Source organism: Pseudorasbora parva, chromosome 4, assembly GCF_024679245.1.
Source record: "Pseudorasbora parva isolate DD20220531a chromosome 4, ASM2467924v1, whole genome shotgun sequence".
Classification (NCBI taxonomy): domain Eukaryota; kingdom Metazoa; phylum Chordata; class Actinopteri; order Cypriniformes; family Gobionidae; genus Pseudorasbora; species Pseudorasbora parva.
In genome coordinates, this window is record NC_090175.1 from 27,207,639 (window position 1) to 27,231,556 (window position 23,918).

Sequence of the window (23,918 nt, forward strand, 5' to 3'; positions counted from 1 at the left end):
GGACACGCACCATAATAGGCATAGTGGTCTTGTTGTCATTTGAGAACAAGATTGTATGGGTGTTTGAATCGAGTTTTAATTATATCAAAATTTAAAAATGTGTCATGCAGCTCTAGCTCACACACATCCTATAAAAATCCTGAAAGACAAGTGATATTATTTTTGCTTATGATCTGTAATTTCTCTTGTGCATTTTTTTCTATTTTGAATGTATACTGTTCCATTAAGCTGCTGAACGATCTCAGCTTCACCGTCATCCTTACGACACACTCCTTACATTATTGAGCCTGCCTTGAATTTCAGTGTTATACAATATAACTACAACACAATTGTTGTGTAATTACATAAGTTTGTAATTCTAAATAAACTACACATGCTTGAAAATCTAATTCTTATTTGTAGCTGTTAATAATTTTCTTATTGTTCTTGTAAATAGTAATATAGTGTAATATCAGGCACAGGAAAATACAATAGCACCTTGTTGTTTGTTGTTTTTTTTTTATGTATGTATCAAGTATTTGCAAAGTGCAAAGGCACAATGTGTCATAGCCTGCTCTTTTCTGAGAGATTGTGCCCTTAAACATTACAAGGTCCATAGAAGCCATTTAATTCCAGGTCTGACTTTCGATCCCCTGAAAGAGTCGACATAACCCATGGAATGTGCAGGGACATCTATCACAGCTGAGTAACTGCAAATAACTATTTAAGCTTTTGATTTTTCTCATGTCACTTCAGTTTTAAGTCAAAAGCTAATTTACTAACATCATTTAAGGAGCAATCAATAACAGCAATAAAAGTGGCAGAATTTTATAGCAATTTATTGCACCTCTAGATGCACTTGATGCTGATTCCTATACTTGTGAACATACAAAGCTCAACTTGCGGTACAGTGCCTTAAAGTTCCATATGTATAGTATATTTTTTTGTTTTTTTTGTTTGTCTAAATCAACTATCATAACCAATCACAAAAAATGCTGCTTTGACTAAACAATTTAGAAGTCAATTTAGTTATCTGAAGTGGCTAGATTGCCAGAGTTGATAAACTCTGAGTTGAGAGCTCAATGAAGTAAGAACAGTGAGACTGATTTTTTTCTCCCTTCTCCCTACTCTCCTCATTTAGGTGTTTATCTATTGCATATACAGCTATTAGGTAAGGAAATGAAAAATGCTACAAAATAAAAGTCCCATTTGAGAAACTGGTGATATTTGAGGTAATTGAATTGTTAGATGTTACCTCTGGTTATTTCATTTTGGCTCTTGAGCTAAGCTTTAAAGAAAAAAAGTGGATCTTGAGGGCTACAGTTGTTATGGTACAGAGGCTACGGAGACGAGATGGTAAGTGAATCAGCTTTATTGAGCAACCAGCTGAGTAAACGGGTGAGTAGGTGAATAACTTGACTGAAGTGCAGATTAGCTGGTGATGTTTCTTGGGGTTGATTCTCTGGGTGTACTTGCAGGTGGTGATGGAAAGCTCAGGCAATGGTCGATGGAGAACATGGATCACACACACGCTGGACACAGAAGGAAGCTGAAGACTTCTGTAACAATTTAGTTTGGTGGCTATGCTACAGTGACAGGTCGCTCTAAGTACCTGATATTGGACCAGTGTCTAGGTTCGGTTACAGGAGGGTAAGAATCAAGGCACTCAAGACACAGGCAATGGAAGTAAGTATGTATTTTGATTGGTGCAAAAAATATGTATAAGTAAATGTAACAATCAAAATGTAACAAATAAAAATAAATGAAAATTGTTCTCTTCAATCCCTTCAATCCCTTCAATCTATTGCTCTACCCTTTTTTGTAAGTCGCTTTGGATAAAAGCGTCTGCTAAATGATTAAATGTAAATGTAAATGTAAATGTTGTTCTTTTAGATATCTTTTGAGCTCACTAATAGCTTTCTCCTATTTACTTCTAGTATTTTGTTATATTTTAGTTGTTTAGTTTCTAATTTTAGTTTATAGATATTTAGATTGACTTTTAGTTTAATAAGAGCTTTTGTTATTTTTAATAAGAGCTTTTGTTATTTTGGGGTTTTAGTTCTTTTCACTTTTTAATTCCCACTCAAAAAATGATTAACCCAAATTAAAACAAAATATTAGGAAAATAAATTACATCAAATCACATTAGACAAATCAAAATTTAAAACAATTAAATTCTTCAAAAATATAAAAATCAAAATTCCTCAATTGAAATGTTCGTTGTCACGCGAAGTGCAAAAAAATGTTGGGGAAATGTGGAGGTGTTTGGTACTTCTAACTTGATCTCTGTTTGGTTCCATAGTGAATCAACTGGGCTTAGGGAGCTAAGCTAAATGCTATCAGATCGTCACTGCGTGTCAGAGAGATTAAGTGCACGCACTGAGATGAGAGAGGTATGTATCAACTCGTTTAAATTAAGGGAATAACATAGTTTAATATGAAAAGGCAGTGAATTATCCCTTTAATACTCAGGTGAGAGTGTGCCACGGGTGTAATCTAGCACTCGGAAAGCGTTCCACTCATAGGGGCGGCCATTGCTAACCAAGCCATCACCTGCTGTTAGCATCCCATTGACTCCCATTCATTTTTGAGTCACTTTAACAGTGAATAACTTTACATCTTAGGCATTTAAAGACTCCATTTGTCCATTGTTTTTTTGATTATAAAGAAACACGACAATGCATAAAAGGCTTCATTACCTTGTATCTTACACTATCGCCCCGTAGAAGCGTTTTTTGTAAAAATAGGCTAACGATAGGCCTTTTTCACAGAACGTTGACATGCACTTCCGGTTAAGCGCTGTTGTGTAAAGCGACTTCCGGCGAAATAGAGTCAGCTGCGGTACTGTTTACAACATCACTGAAGAATCTACCGGCATTTACATCAGTGGATGTTTTTCGACTCGTGGAGCTTCATTCAATCTCTCAACACTCAAGACTGAACAAAGGATACAAGTTCTTTCACGAAAATTATATATTTAATTACGAAGGTAAGTCACGAACAATAAATTAGCATGCTTTCGCTAACGTTATATTTACCTGTATCACATTGTATAATGAAGAGTAGTTCAAACAGACAAGAATAACCAGAAAATGTGTCACTATCGATCCATGATTCGGGTCACCAATGTCACATGATTTCAGCAGTTTGGCAGTTTGACGCGAACCGAACTGCTGAAATCATGTGACATTGGCGACCCGAATCATTGATCGATTCACTGATTCATTAACCATTTGATTCTTTTTGAAGGCACACGGAGGAGAAGACAATGCTGAATAAAATCATAGTTTTTGATATTTTTGGACCAAAATGTATTTTGGATGCTTCAAGAGACTCTAATCAATCAACTGATGTCACATATGGACTACTTTGATGATGTTTTTATTAGCTTTCTGGAAATGGACAGTGAAGTGGGCATTGACTGCATTATGCTCTGGGACTAAATACAAAAATCGCACTAATGATTTACCAAGTTAAAAGACAAAATAAAGCTGTTATTGTTATTGATGTTTGCATCTAGTCAACTGGACGAGTACAAATTATGGTTAGTTTTGTCAGTTGCATTTTGTTTTATTTTAATTAATTAGTCAGAGACTTTATTAATTGAATGTATTAATAACATTGTTTGCACACAGCACAATCTATTTTAGTTTCAATGAAAGTAGTGCATTATTAGGCAAGTGATTGACTGGATATTAAACCGTTTTTATGCACACTTTCGTCAGAATCGAGTATTCAGACAGAACTTGGTAATACATCATAAATTTAATAATAATATGACGTCTTGAAATTATTTCTATGCAAGTTTCCTAAAGATCTCATTTATTTTAGGTCACCTCCCTGACCCAGCAGTATTGGCTACTGGAGAAGCTGTCAAAGGACTCACTCCCCAACCACTGATTTCCTGCGTACTTAATGACCTATCAGAACCGTCTTTGGTGGACTCCAGATTTGGTCCTGTGCCGCAAGGTTCTGTGCTTTCCTACCAGTGTCCTCCTCTTGTGACCAAAAGCAACATGAAACACCCAGTTCCTCCTGAGTTCCCAAAACTCCCTATTGATGGTGCTACATTTCCAAGGAGCTTGCACTTTGTCCCAAACTGCCACCAGTTCTTCCATTTGGAGAGCCTAAGTGTCACACAGGACTTGGCAGCTATAATAGAGGAGCGTACTCAGGACCAATCGGAGTGTCCACTGTGGAAGGAAATGCGCAAGCCTAGAGTAACTGCTAGTAGATTTTATAAGGTTTCTCATGTGCGAGGGGAGACATCTGGCCAGGCACTGGCAAGGCGGATACTTAAAGGAGTAAAGCAGGCCTTGACAGAGAACCTGAGGTACTGGAACGTTACTCTGAACTTTTCAATGTGAATGTTTTAGCTTGTGGTTTTGTTGTACACCCAGATGCATCCTACCTTGGTGCCAGTCCTGATGCCAAAGTTTATGACCCTAATGCAGATCCCTGTTTTGGGCTTGCTGAGGTGAAATGCCCAGATGTTTCAACAGTTTCTGAGGCTGGGCATATTAAAACAGTAGATGGACAGGCCAGCCTGAAAAAAATCTCACAGATATTATTGGCAAGTTCAAGGCCAATTGGCCGTAACTGGACTCAGTTGGTGTGACTTCATCACTAACACTGAAGAGGACATGACAGTCGAAAAAGAGTGGAGAGACAGTGTTTAACGCAGATGAGAGAAAATCTTGATCTTTATTATTTTTGTACTTTCATGGATGAATATCTTAGGGGTGGTATCTGTTAGGTATCTATTAGGATACAGATCTATACATGTATAAATAGTTAATACTGTTAAAAAAGTCTAGAATTGTGTGTGTGTATATATATATATATATATATATATATATATATATATATATATATATATATATATATATTGTAATGTAATTGTACTAATGTATAAATTGTTAATACTGTTAAAAAGTCTACAATTGTATATACATTATATATATATATATATATATATATATATATATATATATATATATATATATATATATATATATATATATATATATATATATATTTGTAATGTCATTGTACTAATGTTTATACATCTTATACAAATATAAAATCTTAGTTTAAGTAACAATTGTCACTTTCAACAATGCAAAAATATAATACAAGGTGTAACAGATATAATACATTATATTTCTAATTCACATATAAAGGTATGACACATATTTATAATTCACATATAAAAGGTATGATACATTATATTTAAAATTCACATATAATACATTATATTACAAAAAAAGCCACTTTATACTCCTTTGTGGCCTTTAACATCAAGTGGCTACTGAAAATTGCTCATCAAGCAGCAGTTCGTCCACAGCTGGTTAACGGTTCCAGACAAGGTCAAAGGTACAGTGGTGTCCCAGATGTGAAACTCCTTCACTCTTCTGATGGCTCTCTCAACAAGAATTCGAAGATGAGCTATGGCTTTTGTTCTCTCTGCATTTGCTTTGCTGAATTGAGCTGCTCTTTTGAAAGGTGGTATAATGAGTTTGGCCCCATGTTCTGCCAGCATTGTTTCAATAGTGAATCCTTTGTCAGCCATGCAAGCATCACCTGGCTCCAGCAAGTCAAGAATCCCTGAGTTTTTCATCAGCTCTTTATCAGAGATGGAACCTGTGTACAAGCTGGATACATAACTGCACCACCTGGAGCAATGCCAATCAATCCCTTGAAGGTAGTTGTGTTTTTATAGGAAGAGAACACCTCAGACTGGAGCGTGAGTGAAGATGGATTCTGGCACCTGATCTCTGTGCAGTCAATGATGACCCTCACCTCTGGACAAAACTGCCTAAATTTGTCTGGCATGGTAGAATTACCTTGCTCTCTGCTCATCCATATGGGCAATGATCCAAGGATGAGGTAAAGATAGTTAGCCCAAGTTATGATGATGCGGCTAACAGTGGCGACACCTTACTTTGAAAATGTCAGCTAACACTTTTTCTTTTAATCCTGCAGCAACACGACAGCAGTACAAAAAAAAAAAAACTTGTCAATCAATGGCAAGCTGCAGTGACGACACGGAGAAGCTTCCATTACAGTTGCCTGTCCTTTCTTCTGGGCCGTAGACCAGTACACTAGCATGGACGCAGAGGGTTCAATCGCCTTCCAGAATTGGAAAACCTCTTCAGATGGAAACCTGGCGTAGAAACGTATGTCTTCATCTGAAGTACAGAATCTCCTGAACTGGGACAGAGAGGTGCCTATCCTGAGCTGCATGAGCTCACGTTCCAGTTTCCTGACTTCAGCTTCCAATTGCTGTATACGTGCAGCTGCTGCATCCTGTGCACCTAGATTAAAAGAAAAAGTAACAGTTTAACAAAGTAACAAAACCAATAATAATTATTGAGTTATATTACAACATATTATAGCATTATTTTTTCCACTCCCATATCTCAACAATGCTTATATAATGGCATTCACCTTGGTATGTCTATGTGGAAACATGCAAGCTGTGAGATACGTGCAGTGATACAACCTGACTGATTTGCAATTTTATATGTATAATTACCTGTCCTTTGATTCAAAACAAATTATATGAATTAATATGATTCAAAACTTTAATAGTACTTTAAAATAATTTTCAGGAATGCATAAAAATACCTGGAAGAGGAGTGACTGCATAGTCATGATCTGCTCCAGCTGTTAGCTCAGGAACTATATTGTCGTCTTGTGTGTCATAAGAGGAAAGGACAGGAAAAGTGTCGGATCGTGTTCTTTCTCTTCTGTAAACCGACCGTCGTGAAGTTTCTCCCCAGTTGTTCCAAATAAATCGGGACGGGACGGACCCTTTTTTGAGGCACGTACGATCAGTGGCGGCAGTGTAATCTGCATCTGTGAAGTGTCGGCTACAAACAAAAGTGCTACCTCGATGGATCGTGAACGTCGGGCCTTCTACACGTCGAATAGCATACACCCACTTCTTTCTCAGATCGCCGTCGCTTGGAAAAGCATGAAAGCTTAAATATGGCTGTCGCTGCCTTTTATTTGTGCAATGAGGGACGCGACAGTGACACTTCGATGTTGCTTCAGCCATTGTTGTTTTCGCCGAAAGTCGCTTTACACAACAGCGCTGAACCGGAAGTGCGTGTCAACGTTCTGTGAAAAAGGCTCATTGCGTCATAACAAGTGACTCTGTCGCACAGTTGAGAAATTACCGTATAGACAGGAGGAGACGCTCAGTAACAATCTTTTACTCTCTATGAGGCAGTCGGGGGGACGTGGAATCATAAAGTCCGATAAAGTCAAGGGAGAAGAATGGGGAGAAGCCGATAGTGAGCCAAAAGCAATGGGGAGAAAATATTTAAACAACGTGATTCAGATTTCTCTTTCCACAACTACTAGAAGACTTACAACTGTCAGAAAGGTTGCTTACGTCACATCTACGTCGTCAAGCTCAGTCTGAGCCTGCGCAGTTCGATCAGCCATCAGGAAGTGAGTGCCTCTGATTGGCCTCATTTTTCCGCCGTTGAAGTCAATGGGATAGCTCTGTCCATTTCTTTTACTGTCTATGGAGCGTGCACTGTGATTCGGTGACTTGGGAGCCTGGCGTGTCTGTGACAACAGTATTCCATATTCTATATTGCCGAGTGATACAATCAAGACATTATTGATGCAGTACAATCCTGTTTTCCTTTACTATGCTACAGACTTAATACTCCAATATTATATTTAACTTTCATCCACAATACATACATTCAGAAATGCTAAAGGCAAATGGAAGGCTCTATAATTTCCTTCCCCTCTAAATCCTTTCTTGGCTTATCTCAAAATTTGATAGTTGGCTGTTGAACAAAAGGAAGTGCAAATTGGAAAATGAGGATTACTCTGGCAAATGGACAGATGAACTGGCAGGAGAGAAAATATTTGAACTACCTGCAGCACAGCAGTCAAAATTGCAAAAACTAAGACAACTGGGTGAACGAAATAAGAGACTTGACTGAAGCTGAAGGACAGAGGGCAAGAACAGCAGAGCTGTTTGTATATTCATAGTATGTTAATGAGAAATATTGTTCACATCACTTGTCAAGAGGGATAGGAGAAATGAAAATTGAATAACAGGCATTCATGTTTGTGTATTTGTTCTAAGCTGTCATAGGTTGATATAGGAGCCAATGACTAAAGAATTTGATTTTATTTGTGTGGGATTTTTTGTAAAGACAAGTTTGTGCATGCCCCTTGTCTCCATGAAAATGAATACTTCTTAAATGAAAACTTGATCGGAGGGAAGACAAAGAAAGCATGAGAGAGTTTTCGCCCCCAGTGCTGTGTAATTGATTTGTATTTACTTGACATTACTGTGAACCTTTCAGAAAACAAATGTAATTTATCTTGTAACAACCACAAAGAGGATTCATTATTCAAATATGAATAATCTACAATTAGCAAGATGTGCGCTTTTCAAATAAAATACAAGTGCTACAGCCTTTAGGATGGTAAATATCAAGTTGGAATTGAAAACACAAAATAGAGTAGGACATACTTTTAACAGGCTAATCAATTATAAGAAGGCAAGCATATATTTCCTTTGGAATGGAATAACATGTTATTGTAAAAGTCTTAATGGATGCAATGTTTCATCAAAGTCAAATAAATCTAAAGACACGGTTTTAGAAAATACTGTGATATTTTATTAAAAATGCGGCAGAAAATTTTTATACAGGTGTCCAGCCAGAAATATCTATCACTTAAGGCAAAAACTGCAAACAATATAAGACAAACTATTATTTAGAATCCTACATTTGACCCTTGTTGTACTGAAAGTTCAAGAACCAAGGGATAACATGTATCATGAACTGATTTAATATACAAATGTAACTTTATAAACTAATTTATTCATTTGTTTTTAAATATTTATTTTATTTTATTTTTTTATGTTTTTGCACTTTTAACATCTTTGTTATAGGATGCAGAACTGAAAAATATCAGGGTTATTTTTTTATTTATTTTTTGTATGTATTTATAGTTATCATAATTATTTTTATGTACACTCATTCACTTATGTTTTAACCCAAAATATCACAAGCCTGGCACAATACTTTACATATTGCTAGCATGTTACAAATAGAAATATCTAACATATACTTCTTTACAAACATATCCAACTAATATAGATACCAAAATCAACTGCCTGTTTTATTTATTTATAGATATTTTTAATTATACAATGCTGGTCACATCTGAAGCTCAGGCAGTGATGGTACAGAATCAAAAATAATTATAATTATAATAAATAATAATAATAAAAAATAGAGATTTATGCAGTAAAACAAATTGGACATGGGTAGAAGTTGCTTTGATTTACATCCAGTCTACCCTCCTTCATCAAACATCCAAAAAAACAAAACCTTAAACAGGCAACTTCACCCAGCTCTGTAATGTAATTAGATGCAGTCTTTCATTTTTAACATCGGTATGTGGTCACGGTATGGGGTTATCAAATGTAAAGCAGCAATCAAACATGCAATATTCGTCAAACATTGGGACAAAGGAACACTCAAATGACTGAAATGGATATTTAGAGGCTTTGGAATAATAATGCTGTATTCTCTTTTTATTTATTTCTCAGGTGTAAAGGCTGTTTAGCACAGACAGGATTTAATAATAAAAATAAAATATAATGACTCGTATATTTACACGCACCTTAACGAAAGCGTAAGCTCATTAATAGTCATATTTTGAACTAAACAACAATAAAAGCTTTTGTAATTCTTTTAATATTTGTATTTGACTCACAAGTATTTACATTTTGTCACTTTTACAAATTTTGTCATAATTACATTTCAGGCTGGGATTTTTGAGATCAGTTCACATGTCCGGTATGTGACAACACTCTCAGAAAATAATATTAACGTATTCTTCTGAAATATATTTCTCACATAATAACATTGCTCTCATTGTTGCTCTTGGTATATGACATATGTTATGGCACATACAAAGCTTCATTAGATCCTTTAACTTCTCTGTCGTTTGTGTGTATATTGTCTATGCAAGCAAAAAAGTTCTTCAAAAAGAGTTCTTGTCTTTTGGTGTAAGTCCCCTGTCCTTAACAAGCTTGGCTCCAAATAAAGTATTACTATAGTAACATTCATTTTTTGCAAGTAGGTCATTTTTGACTTTGATATATTCTGCAAGAAGGCTTCATAGGAAAATAACATCTTATCCACCAAGATAAGTCTCAGAGTGGAACAAAGTCAGCACAGTTTGCCATGACAAACAAAGGTCCTTAACCCCCCAATGCCTCAGCAGACCATGTCCTATAGTTCTGAAAAGGATCTTTCAGAAGCTATACCCTGGTGGTGGAATGCCCATGGGGCAGGTTGGTACTGTTCTGACTACCTCCAAAAGTGTTGAAATTGTGCAGGGGCTGCATTCCGGCCAGAGAGTTAGGAATCATTGTTATGGTACTTGGCGTCATAAGCGGGATGTCATCTGGCGAACGCCGAAGAGTAAGCGTATAATCGGCCGGGCAGGTAAGACGAAGAGTATCGTGGGCTTGTAGAGAATCGCACTCATGATGGTGCTCATGTTCCATCTGCTGCTGTTTCATCTGGAGTGACATCAACTCCTCACTCTGTAAATGTGCTATGTCATTAGTGTTAGCTGCCACATTAGCTGGAGCAGAGTTTCTCTGCGGACTGGGCCCTCGTCGGTTGGATTCATGTCGACGCTTATCCTTCTTGTAGTAGAGTGCTGCAAAGGCCAGAATGTTGAGGAAGAGGAGCGATGCACCCACAGCGATGGTCACGCTGAGCTCAGTAGAGTAATCTCGCTTTGTCTCGATAACAACTGCTGAGTCATCACCCAGATCATTTCCTTTACGCTGGTCTGTAGTTTGTTTAGTGTTGGCGGGAGGAACACCAGGATGACGTGTGGTGGACGGCCATGTTTTACCTAGTCTCTTAGTGTATGGGAATGGTGTAGTATCCTGAGGAGGTATCTTAGTCGTGGTCGAGACATATTGAAAAAGTTCATTGATGTTATGTAGATGAGGTACCAGCTCTAACCAGAAGGCAACCTTAGTTGCGCGATAGTGATCTCTCACCCTAGGCTTCAGCCCAATATGTAAGTAGAGCTGGTCTTTGGGGTTGTATTTAGACCAGGCCACTTCCTCGAAACGGTTAGGCTTTGTGTGGATGAATTTGGTGTCCTGGGGAACTGGCTGATTTGGATCCCTAAAATGAGAAAAAAACAAAAAAAACATCAGCATTTGCCTGACAATTTAGAAGCAAAATGTTTTTTAAAGACAGTTTCTGCAACATTGCTGTATTTTAGAGTAACTGAAGTTACATTTATTTATATAGTGCATAACACATAACTGTGTTCAATAATTGTTAGTTCAGTCCAATAACTGTACATTTCATGAGATTAGTTAAATTCAGCTATAAGCAGCTCTACACAATGGTGCTGTTATTCAATGGTGTTGGTATTCTTTATATAATACATATTGTTTCAAAGCAGCGTCACATGTAATAAACAGGAAAATAACCATCAAATCTCAAAACCCTCAAACTTCATAAAATATGAGACAAATTCAAATCACACTGTGAAATGTATAAAATAATAGTGACATTATAAAGCTCAAAGCAGCTCTACAGAAGTCAGTGGTGTTGTTATTCAGCTCAAGTCAGTTCAATGTTGATTCAGTTCAATAACTGCCAATGTTGAAAATTTGTCAATTGAATCGGCTATAAGGCAGATAGATATAAAGAAAGATGTGGTGCCATTATCCAATTCAATTCAATTTTTAAAGTTTTTTAATTTTAAAGTTGTATTTCACATCCAATGGTGTCAGTGCAGTCAAATTGAATCAATAATTTCCCAGTTTCACAAACAAGGCTTAACTTCTGTGAGGACCTGGACCTAATATATATATATATATATATATATATATATATATATATATATATATATATATATATATATATATATATATATATATATATATATATATATATATTAGCTACTTAAATATAACAATTTAACAAAGACCTAGTCCAAAGTCTAAGCCCTGTCTGTGAAACCAGGCCAATATTACATGTCTTTTAAATCCCAGCTAAGCAAGCCAAGAGTATAAGTGGCAAAGAACCCAAACTCCATAAGGTCACAGAAATTGAGAGAAAAAAAAAAAAAAAAATTACAAGAAACCAGGTTCATTTAGTGGGCCAGTTCTTATCTCTTCAAATGTGTTTATGAGCACATATAAACTTAGGTTATTGAACCTGAGAGATAGCATAGAGATATCTACATATGCTCGTCTACAGTAGGTTATGATGCCCCTCCCACAGTATGTTCATTCAGTTTCATAACAAACTAAATTCTGCAAAATTTCACACACTTGAACTAAAAATACAGAATTGGTCATTACTGGTATAGCTTTCCGACCTGCAAAAAAAGAACATACCTACTGATAAAGGTTTTACCCGGAAAGCCAATTTACCACTCCTACACATTATTCAGTCTGGTAGTAGCAGACAACCTAGCCGGGCATAAAAGGTTTTCTAAATGTGGAGATGAGGTGGTAAAAACTGAGCCGGCATTTCTCTCTGAGTGCATTAGCACTGTCAAGGTTTGTTTCTGAAGCAATAGCTTCACTTCTCTACAGATTTTCCTCAAAATGTGTTAGTTTACAAAATTGGCCTCAGTAGCCATCTTTTGTCATCAGGCTTATTTCATCGCTTTGCAGAGCACAAATATTTTGACAACAATTTGGTATGACAGAAAGAAAAATAAGTAGACTTTACAGTGGTTTAAAATGTATTGAGAACCATGAGAAAATGATTTTGAACAGATGAACTTAAACCATATGAACTTATGAGGACAAATTGCCTTAATACTGTCATTTGCTTCAATATGTATTTGTGGACAACAGAAATAAATGTCTCAGACATAAAATGAGCAAAAAAACATGTAGTGCAAGCAGGGGACTTTGGAAGTAGAAGAACCTTAAAGTCACTCAAAAAAGGCAAGTGGCCATTACATTGCATATTTAAAACTATTTATGCAGCCATTTATGCCCTCACAAATGTGGTCTTATCCACCATAGACATGGTGCCCCTGAACACATGCCCAAATACCCATATGGTTAAGCCAACCCTGGCAGACCAGGAAGCAAGCTGGAACGCACCTCTGACAGAGCAGTTTGGCATCCCATAGAGAACAGCCCCACTCTTTGGTTTATCTAAATAGTACACAGCAGCAAACTTCAATTCTTAACCCTGCATTTAAGTCCCTAATACAGTAACATTCACACTCAGTTCAGTTATTTATGGGAGTGACAACTGTATTCTATAGCAAAAAATCATGCCTGTAACTTTTAAGGACCCACATGCAACTGGAAAACCCACACAGTGTGAATGGAAACGGACTAGACAAAATAATAAATAATATTCCATAAATAATACACATACGAAGATGTGGCCGTATGCTTTGTCATGATATAGTGCGCTGTCATTTCATTTCAAAATCAGGAAAAATAATATAATATTAATAACAATTTACCCTCATGTCATTTCAAACCTGTATATTTATCTTTCTTTCATAGCATTTTGAAAGCTTTAAAGGAAGTGTATGTAATATTGTGGCCAAAACTGTTACTGCAATCACTTTTAATACTGTAGAGCGGTGTATCCCCTCTCCCTCTCCCCCCTGACTCAACCCGGATGCAGAAACACTACTGACTTTGGGACTGGTCGATAGGTGGAGGGCGGAGCTTCAGGCCAAAACATCAACATGACAACATCAACATCAGTTGAGGGCTGCAACAACAACTTTTAAATGACAATATCTTGTTCGGACTACTGTTGTCAGTGATATAAGTATTTGAAATGACCATGATTTCTTAATGTCTAGTGACATATCCGAGTCATTTTGTGATTAATTGAAATACATTTCTTACATACAGTTCCTTTAATTTCTGTTCGCTGTAATTTCATGAATTTTGAAACTTTTGTGTTTCATTGAAGAAAGAAAATATATGTTTGAAACAACGTGAGGGTGAGTAAACACTGACATAACTGTCATTCATTTTTGGGTAAAATATTCCTTTAAAACATTGGTGATGATGCCATGTGATTTTGGGACATGAGCCTATAACTTCAGGAAACAATGTCTCTGTTTTATGGATGATGAATCTTAAATGTATTAATTTGACTGTATTGCTTATTATTGTTTGCAATATTGTGGATCTTCTTTTTCTTTTCTTTTTTTATTTCATTTTGACAAATAATATTCACAAAAAGGCACATCTCACGGCAAGCATATACAGCAGAAAATCAACAGTCTAATCTAGCTATAAGCAATCAATGGGATTTAATTTGTTTGAATTAACCTCGGGTAATGCCTGTATATGAATGTAAGCAATAACAATTCTAATGACTCTTTCAGAGAATTCAGGCCTGAGAAAAGCAAGCAATGCTATTTACCCACCGAGCCAATCTACAGCTCCTCAATTTCTGTATTGCAGATAAGAGTAGCACTTCACTAAAGTGCCGCAGAGTACATCATATGTCCCATTACATCCACTTTGCTTTTATCACTTATATAATCACACAGTTAGGTGCATTATAGGGGGCTGAAACTGTGTGCAAAATAAAAAGACAAACATAACTGAACATTTTAAGGTCAATTTTAACCATAAATTATGTTCATCCTTAATTTCATATTGTGATGTGTATACAAGTGAAATAGCTTACTGCACAAGTAAAAAACTTCTCCATTGGGAATGGAATGGATCCCTGTGGTTTGCCAATTGCTGCATTCATGTATGTACACCTCTTGCAGAAAAAAAAATGCGTGCACACACACACACAAACCAGAGCAGGAGAGGAGAGAGCATGCCACGGCCATAATTCAGGTAATGCAAGTCAAGACGAACTTTTTAACAATGTCACTAAAAAAGTGTGTTTTTGTTTGTGAGAAAAAATTACCTTTTTCAGCATCCCAAAGAACCCAGTGTTAAAGGAACAGTGGACGCAGTTTGTTTTTCAAGTTTGTTCCTGGCATTTTTTGTGACTAATGTTGTATAAACAAGGCCCGTTGGATTTGCAAATCGTTGCAGGCGGTGAGTGAAACTGCATTAAACAAACGTCTGTGCTTTGTTGGTAATCGTTGCGTAAGTGCATAAATTGTGAACAACACGTATGTATAGTGAAGCAAAAGTTATCATTAATGCATAACTTTGATTTAAAAGGTGGGTAAGTGGGGGAAAGTCATGTTTAAAGTGATAGTTTCATCCTTAACGCTACATCTCCTAAATATAGCATTATACAATATTGTCAGTCCCGAGATTTGTCACATTCATGGTGTTAGGGTGTTTTAGCCTGACGTGGTCATACTCAAATCTAGTCAGAATATGAGTCTGATACTGCTCCATTGGGCTGTGATTATGGGGCGTGTTTCAACCGAACCAGGAAAGACCTAAATTGGATAGAGCTACAACCAATCAGAGCAACGAAGTGACGTCAACAGAGCTCAAATGCACTGTGTTGCCAAGTCCGTGTTTTTTTCTTCTGCGGGTTGTTTTCTATGTCCGCGGTTGAAGCGACTGTTATGTGATATATAGACCCATGAGTGCGAATTTTAGCAGGCAACCTTGCCAAAATAACACACATTTTGCCCCCCAAACACCATTTTTTCCCGGAGAACCCCCCCCCCGAGAAGCTATTGTTTAGGGCAAGTAGTTGGCGGGTTTTGTTGTAAAAACTTGGCAACCCTGTCTGCACGCACACTGGAATAAACGATCTTAGCCGGTGTTGTAAAAAATAAATAAAAGAATTGTATGATTCACAGAGTACTTACCCAACATGATCATCATTTTTGAGATAAATTGTGAAGGTGAATGCATATACAAACAGCTCTCCATTTAAGATTTGAACAAATATATTCCAAGCCCCTTTGATGACGTGGATGATGACGTTCCTGTTGATCATCTGTCCGTCATCGTCTAAAGCCCGCCCTGATGTTTTCATTGGTTCAGAGATAATTAATTCTCTATGGAGCGAGGCCAGACCGAACTGCCTGACCTAAACATGTTGTGGGTGGGGCTAAGTTCGGCTGGCATCCAGGCTAGGGTGTTTATCTAGCAAGCTTGTCTGATGATTGGTTCTGGGTTTGACGTCACAGTTGTATAGTTTTTTCTTTCTTTTTTTCTATGAGACCAAAGGTGTTCATCAGTGATTCTTTAACAAGAATAGGGACACATTTTGAGTAAACATTTTTTTGTGATTTAACCAGAACAAATAGAGAGTTTATGATGCAATGGTGTGTTGTGTGTGCTTGTGTGCATGTGGGTGTGCGTGTGTGTGTGTGTGTGTGTGTGTGTGTGTGTGTGTGTGTGTGTGTGTGTGTGTGTGTGTGTGTGTGTGTGTGTGTGTGTGTGTGTGTGTATGCACACAAGATTCTTTAGCTCAACGCATGGCTGTACACCAATGCTCCCGTTCAACCCAATGGAGCTTGAGATGTCTTTCGAAGAACAATGGTAGAAACTGCCAAGAATAGGTGTGCTAAGCTTATTGCATCATACTCAAAAAGACTTGAGGCTACAAAGGTTCTTCAGCAAAGTATCAAACAAAGGCTTTATATATAACTAGATGCACCCTAGCGGTGAAAATCTAATCTGCCGCGAGTTTTGTCTAGCAACTCTCAATACACGTCTAAGCTGTAAAAACAAACTCTGGTCAGGCCAATCACATCGTGTATAGAGTCGGTGGGTGTGGCTTAACATAATGACAGCAGAGTGGCACTTGCGTGCTACTAGTAAACACAGAAGCTGGCGAACGATTCTTTGTTGTTTGTTTGCTTGTATCACTATCCTATTGCGTGCAGAGGGAGGTTGAAAGACAACCGTTTATCCCGCCCCTCGGATTGAGCCCTGTCAAAGATGAGTTTCCAGACCAAACATCTTGATGTGGGTCTGGCTTATCAGGCTACGGATCATCACCATTTGTGCTGAAAAATTGTTCTTCTCATAGAAGAGATGTAATTTTGAGGGCAAATCAATGTAATTTGATTTAAGATTACGAGGGAACATGTTTTATTTTTTTAATAAATTAAAAAATATTTATATAAATTATGATATGCACATGTACATATTTTAATAACCTGTAATATTTCATAAAATATTTTAATTGTTGTTTTTTTATTAATTTGATTACTGATATTTATTATAATGGCATTGACATGTTAAATAATTTGTGAATCACTCTATTTATCTTTGATTTTCGTTATTTCAAATGTCCAAATAGAACAGCTAACAGTTATACAACAGATCTGACTGGACATGTGGTCTACCAACAGTTCTGATATTTAGTACATTACTGTGATTCCTTACTGTTTGTATCACTCCATTTGTCTGTTTGCAGCCTGCCAAAAAAGCTGCCAATCCTTGTTGATCTGTGACATCAAAAAGTTTACACACTTGCAGCTTTGTGCATCACAGTCAAGCTGACATTCAACAAAAGTTCTCAAATTATTTAATTATTGGCTGAAGTATACAGGCTTCACAAGCTTATATTCAAAGTCTTCACATTCCTTAGACAGCATTGGGAAATGTTATGCTTCATTTCAGTCAGTGAGTACACTTCTGTAATGCCTGAAATCCATATTGATTTTCACTTTCATTAACAGATTTGACTCTCCCAGCCAGAATTTGGCAAACGGTGTGATTCCATGATGCAGTAATGCATTTACTTAAAGATCCACTTAATGGTGTGTGCAAAATATAACTGGGAATAGTCATTTCTCCACATTTTCTTTCACGCTTCCTGGAACTAATATCTGTGTAGAGCCATTATCTTCATTTGTAATTTAATGCCAAATATCGACAATATTTCATAGCTTGTAAAGCCATCTGCTGTATTAAGCAGTAACAATAAACAACTGAATTGCACAAGCATTCAGACTGGAAGTGGCAAATAAAGAGTCGTTTACATCACCTCATTCAATTCGTAGCACGCTAAGGTGTTATTACTGAGGTACTAATCTTATTACTCCTGTAAAGCACACAGTAAAAGTATGATGCCTCCAGCAAGAGACAGACCACTGCTTTTGTTCTTATCCATTTTGTGTTACCCAGCCATTGGGTAAGCGACTGGGTCAATCTCACTGAGAATAGGAACAATACACCCTCCCCCACCCTCTAATATAACAAGCCGACAGTGTTATTGCACCTCAGCTGTTGACTTACAGAGTTTTTTTGTATCTATCATCTTCAGGAAAGAGCAGTTCCCTTTCGTTCAGTCACTCCGACGTAACGTCAGTGACTGACGAATGGGGGTTTCGCCTAGAAGCCAATCATCTTCGAGATCTTAGAAAACGCCCAATGGCAGTGCCAATGCTATGGGCATGCGAGATTTGCATGCGTAACTCCGCCTACCCACATGGGTATATAAGGAAGTAGCTGGCATGATCGCATTATGTTTCTGCTTCGGAGCCAAGAGCATCTCTTCACTCCTGCAAGCCTGAATTCTGAAGTCCTCTCTTCAGTCTTCGAGACGAGCAGTTCTTCAGGGTGTTTGTGTAACGGCGCGTTCCAGCTATCTCACATTGCCTGCCTGCTGATCTGTGCAGTGATCTTCAACAGCTGTGTGTGTTTTCCCTGGGCACTTCGGCACCCTGCGGAGCTTCCTCTCACAAAAAGAGCTTGCGTGTGGCACGTCTTTTTCAAGACGGTTTGCCCGTGCACTTCCGGGTGAAGTCGATATCTATTGCTGTATTAGGGACACATTCACTGCTCGACGTGTTTGGGCCCAGCAGGTTCGGACAGTGTTTGTGGATGTGCTGTGTTCCCTCTGCGAGAACATGACCATTGCGATGCTGTGGTCGAGACTCAATGATCTCTGTAAAGAGAGAGAGTCCCCTCTGCCACACCCCGATCTACCGTCTCCGAGAGAGGTGGTACTTTGGCTGGTGGCCAGGGTGACCTGAGGCCTTATCTTGGGCAGACGCAAGCCTCGGGCTGGTGTGGAACTCCACCCTGTCACGAGTGCTCGTGGTTGGGTGATTGGTTTTTGGAGGTGGCACCCGACAGCTGCGGGCCCCGCCCCCAATGCCATTTCGCTCCCGAGATGCATGAGGAGTGCACGCGGTCCGGGAGATCCCCGTGTCTTCCCCTCCGCCTTTTCTGCCCTCGAGGGGTCGCGGCCTAAGGGTACACTGGGGTCCCTCCCCCTCAGTGAGATGCTCTGTTGCGAACTACTGTGTCCACTGAGACGCGGCAGGTTTGAGTACCCTACCACCTCCGGTGGTGGCTACCATCACTTCCGCTTGGACCGAGTCCACGAGACAGGCCTATGCGTTGAAGTGGAACCTCTTCGTCAGTTGGTGTTCTTCTCGCCAAGTAGACCCCTGGAAATGCCCGATCGGGTCTCTGCTTTCATTTCTCCAAGAAGGGTTGGATCAAAGGCTGTCTCCTTCCACCCTGAAGGTTTATGGGGCCGCTATCGCCGCCTACCATGACCTCTTAGACTGTAAACCGGTAAGTAAGCACGACCTGGTCATCAGGTTCCTGAGGGGTGCGAGGAGACTACATCCTCCTTGTGCTCCTCTCGTACCCTCTTGGGACCTCTCAGTAGTTCTAAGTGCACTGCAGAGGGCCCCGTTTGAGCCTTTGCGGTCAGTTAATGTTAGGTTCTTGTCGATGAAGACAGCGCTCCTGACCGCACTGGCCTACATCAAGAGGGTAGGGGACCTGCAGGCATTTTCGGTTGATGAAGCATGCCTGGAATTCGGACCGGGTGACTCTCACGTGATCCTGAGACCCCGGCCTGGATATGTGCCCAAGGTTCCTACCACTCCGTTCAGAGACCATGCTGTGAACCTGCAAGCGCTGCCCTTGGAGGAGGCAGACCCAGCCTTGGCACTGCTCTGTCCAGTACGCACCCTCCGCGCTCACATAGACAGGACGCAGTGTTTCAGGACCTCAGACCAGCCACTGCATGAAAAGTGGGATTTTCGTCAGTAAGCGGCACTGTAGATTGTCGTGGAAGATCAGGTTTACGACTGTACACGGCAGTTTGCAGGCGACACCGAAAACTGCCGTGAATTGTCAGAAATTGACGTGGGCCTTGCTTGGCAGTTGTCCCCCCCAAGACCCCCCTTCCCTTAACTCCAGGGGAGGCTTTAACATGTAAATGAACATGCTGTGAGCTATACAAATGCAAATCAGGGTAGCAGGAGTTTTAACCCATGTGACATTTAAAAGGTATTAACTTCCTTCTAAGAAAATCTCTTAGATAGATCAGGCTCAGTATAGCCTAATTGTAAAATCTTAAACTTAAGCTTGAATTTATATATTTGATGAAAGTATTCTAGATTATTTATTGTGTGTCATTTGCAATCAGTCCCCGTGAATTCAGTGCGACTCGCAACTTTGACCAATCATTGCGGTCTCCTGCTAATAAGCGGCGTCATACATCAGCAAACTTTATATATCATATATCATTGCCTGTCAAAATTAACGTGTTAACGCAAATTAATTTTAACGGCACTACATATATATATATATATATATATATATATATATATATATATATATATATATATATATATATATATATATATATATATATATATGTGTATATATATATATATATATATATATATATATATATATATATATATATATATATATATATATATATATATATATACATACATATATACATATATACATATATACATACAGGGGTTGACATTAACTTGCTCACCGGCCAGGTTTAGTTCGGCTGGTGGTTTTCCAAAGTTACTAGTCACTCAGCATTTTCACTGGCCACAATTTTGCTGTTTGGAAATTACATTGTATATGTTTAAAGTTGACTTTGGCATATATAAATTACTTGATTTTGAATCATTTTACTTTATTTAGAAGATTTAAAACCCTTTCAAACTTTCAAATGCAGAATGACCCCCCAAATCTTGTATATCAGCTGGGATGTGCAGGTGGGCAAGGGGTGGGCAATATAATAGATTATAATAGAATATAATAGGCTAATATGAGAAAGGTAATATGACAGGCTATGAGTTATTTTAGTTAGGATATATATGGATATATATATATATATATATATATATATATATATATATATATATATATATATATATATATATATATATATATATAGTTATTAAAAATAAAATAAAAATTCCGATACTAATACGACACAATGTAATTTATTGAATGTAATTGTCATTGGATACGACTTTCATCGAAAAGAATGTAACAAAATGTGGGCGTGGTCTGTGTTGTGAAATGAAACCACATTAAAAATTCCCTTAAACTGCGTTTGAAACATACAGCAAAGCAGCGACAGAGGAAAACACAGAGCCTGATATTATGCAAACATTTACCAATAATGTGGAAAGCGTTTTAAATCTGTTCAGTGGAAAATCCGCTGTGACGAATCTGTCCTCGTCTAACATCTGCTGTAAATCCAGGTAAAACTAGCTGCGTGCACGCGCCCGTCCCCAGATAACATGATCCCCAGTTGATCCGTAACACCGGCGGGAAGAAACAGCTGAATGCAATCAGTGGGCTATCTCGTCAGCTTGCTCAGTTTGCTGCCGATTTTAACGAGCAGTTAACTTTAGTAATCTCCAGGTTGCTGTCCATAGATGATAGGTTGCTTGCTTTGGAGTCGAAAAACTGTGTGGAAGATACTAACTTTAAGAAGAGAAGACGAGTGCCTAAGAGAAGACCAGTCCTAAGATTGCGGTAAGACTGTTATCTAAGCTAAAGTAACCTAAAGTAAAGCTTTTTAAGTAGCACAAGCTGAAAGTAGCCTTGTTTTATAAAAGTGTTTTCTTTTTCTGGTCATTTTACAGGAAGCAGTACGCCATCTTCACAACTTCGTCATAACACTCATTTAATTGTTTTCCAGCTGCATGTAAGACAGAGAGACAGTACGCAGGAGGTACAAACATCCATTTCTTGCATCGCACGCAGAAGCTGTGTAGAGTTCCGCTCGGAGTCGATTGAGAAGAAAGAGGGTAAGATTTATTAGATTAGATCCGTTTTTGGTCAGTGTGACTATTTTTCAGGTGCATTTTACGCAGTACATCGCGCAATACTGATTGTCTTTATTGTTTGTTTTACAGCTGCTACAAGCAAGAAAGAGTATGTTAGCTGAGGATGAGGTGGGCCTTTGGAAGTGCGCTACCATAGACCTGATGTCTGATGAGGAAGACGGCATCGTTCGCGCGGCGTCTGGATGGACTGTTTGACCAGCCAGCAGCTCGCCGAGCTCTGTGCCACGCTGCAATCGAGATTAGAGGCGATTCCAAAGAACAGGGCAACGCACGACAGACGTCTGAAAAATGGACTTAATACAGACAGAATGGCGCTAGTTACCTACAGCTCTGAAGCGGAAAACAGAGACTTCATGGTGCTGTAGGATTTTGGGCTTCTCGTGAGCTTCCTATTGTTGTGTGGGCAGATCTCAAACGTTTTGCATTTGGTTGTGTGTTTGTTCTAATAAAGCTCTTTCTTTGAATAAACTGCACGTCCCTGTCATATTTTCCTTTCCTCAATAAATGAATGTCCTTGATGGTTATAATAGCGTAGTCCATAGGATAACAATGACATGAATATAAAACATAATAGCATATCACATGAATATGAATATATACAATTAAAAAATAATATGCAAATCATAATTATATATATGTGTGTAAAATTATTATAATTTGGGGGTTTAAATTTATTAATTTATTACCCAGGTTGACCAATAGTAACAGATCTGCCAACCAATCACGAGTGATATTTCTTGTTTCAATGTAGTAGTTTCAACCAATACTGAGTCAGGAAATTCAAGCCATTCCGGCAAGGCGCCGCCCAGAGCTTCTATTCATATGCTAATTAGAGCCATTAGCGCCGGCGCCAGCATGCCTCCGCAAGCTCCACATACGTCATGGTTCGTTTCCGTCAATATGTGGCACAGACGAACGCGACGTTCACAGGCTGTAAACTGACGTTAATTGTCGAAAATCAGGGAGATTTCCGGCCGTTTACGGGGACGAAAATCCCACTTTTCATGCAGTGAGCTCTTTGTCGATAATGGTGGGAAGCTAAAAGGGAAGGCTCTCTCGAAGCAAAGGTTGTCTCACTGGATAGTGGACACCATTGTTTTGGCTTACCAGCAGCAGGGGCGCCCAGGCCCCCTTGGGGTCAGGGCACACTCCACTCGGAGTGTAGCCTCCTCTTGGGCTTTAGCGCATGGCACTCCGCTGACAGACATCTGCAGAGCTGCAGGCTCGGCGACACCAAACACATTCGCCAGATTTTACAATCTCCGAGTGGAGCCTGTATCCGACTATGTACTCACCTCTACAAGTGGCCGGTAATGAATTGGCTCAGGTGTCTTCGCTTGCTCACCATTCCACTCCACGAATTGGGTACATGTGATATTTTTCTCAGGTGAGCTCCCCGAGAGCCCTGAGCTCCTCCAGCACTGACGACGCCGATTCCAGTAAGTCTACCCTTAGCCCAGACACTCGTGCCTCATGTGCATGGTTCCCCTCCGGCGACCCCCACGTGTATTTCCACCGTAAGCCTCCCTGAGCGGGTGTCTTCCCTTGGCAAGCTTGCCACCCCCTGGGGTTAAAAATCCACCTGCGGCTACCCCAGTGTTTTTCCGTATGCAGCCCCTCGGATCATTTGTGTTTCCTTAAGTCCTCCCTACGGGTAGGCATTATGGTGCATATCTCCACCTAGAATATGCCTCCCAGTGTACCTTGGTATTCCTGCGTTAAGTGGAGGCCTTTGACCGTCCTATCTTGCATCAGGGCTCTCACACTTGCGCAGGGCACTGGAAGACAGCGTTATTACATTGGGACCCCCATTCGTCAGTCACTGACGTTACGTCGGAGTGACTGAACGAATGGGAACGTCTCGGTTACGTATGTAACCCTCGTTCCCT

At 38.9% G+C, this 23,918-nt stretch overlaps 1 protein-coding gene across 1 annotated transcript in view; it reads right to left on the bottom strand.

Moving 5' to 3' along the window:
• Positions 1-8,624: 8,624 nt before the first annotated feature.
• nlgn4xa (neuroligin 4 X-linked a) overlaps positions 8,625-23,918 on the bottom strand; it is a 159,094-nt gene continuing 143,800 nt past the window's right edge. The window contains exon 6 of the mRNA XM_067441420.1: positions 8,625-11,180. Coding sequence (XP_067297521.1) covers positions 10,292-11,180 — 889 coding nt within the window. The 3' untranslated portion in view covers positions 8,625-10,291. The remainder of the gene's footprint in view (positions 11,181-23,918) is intronic.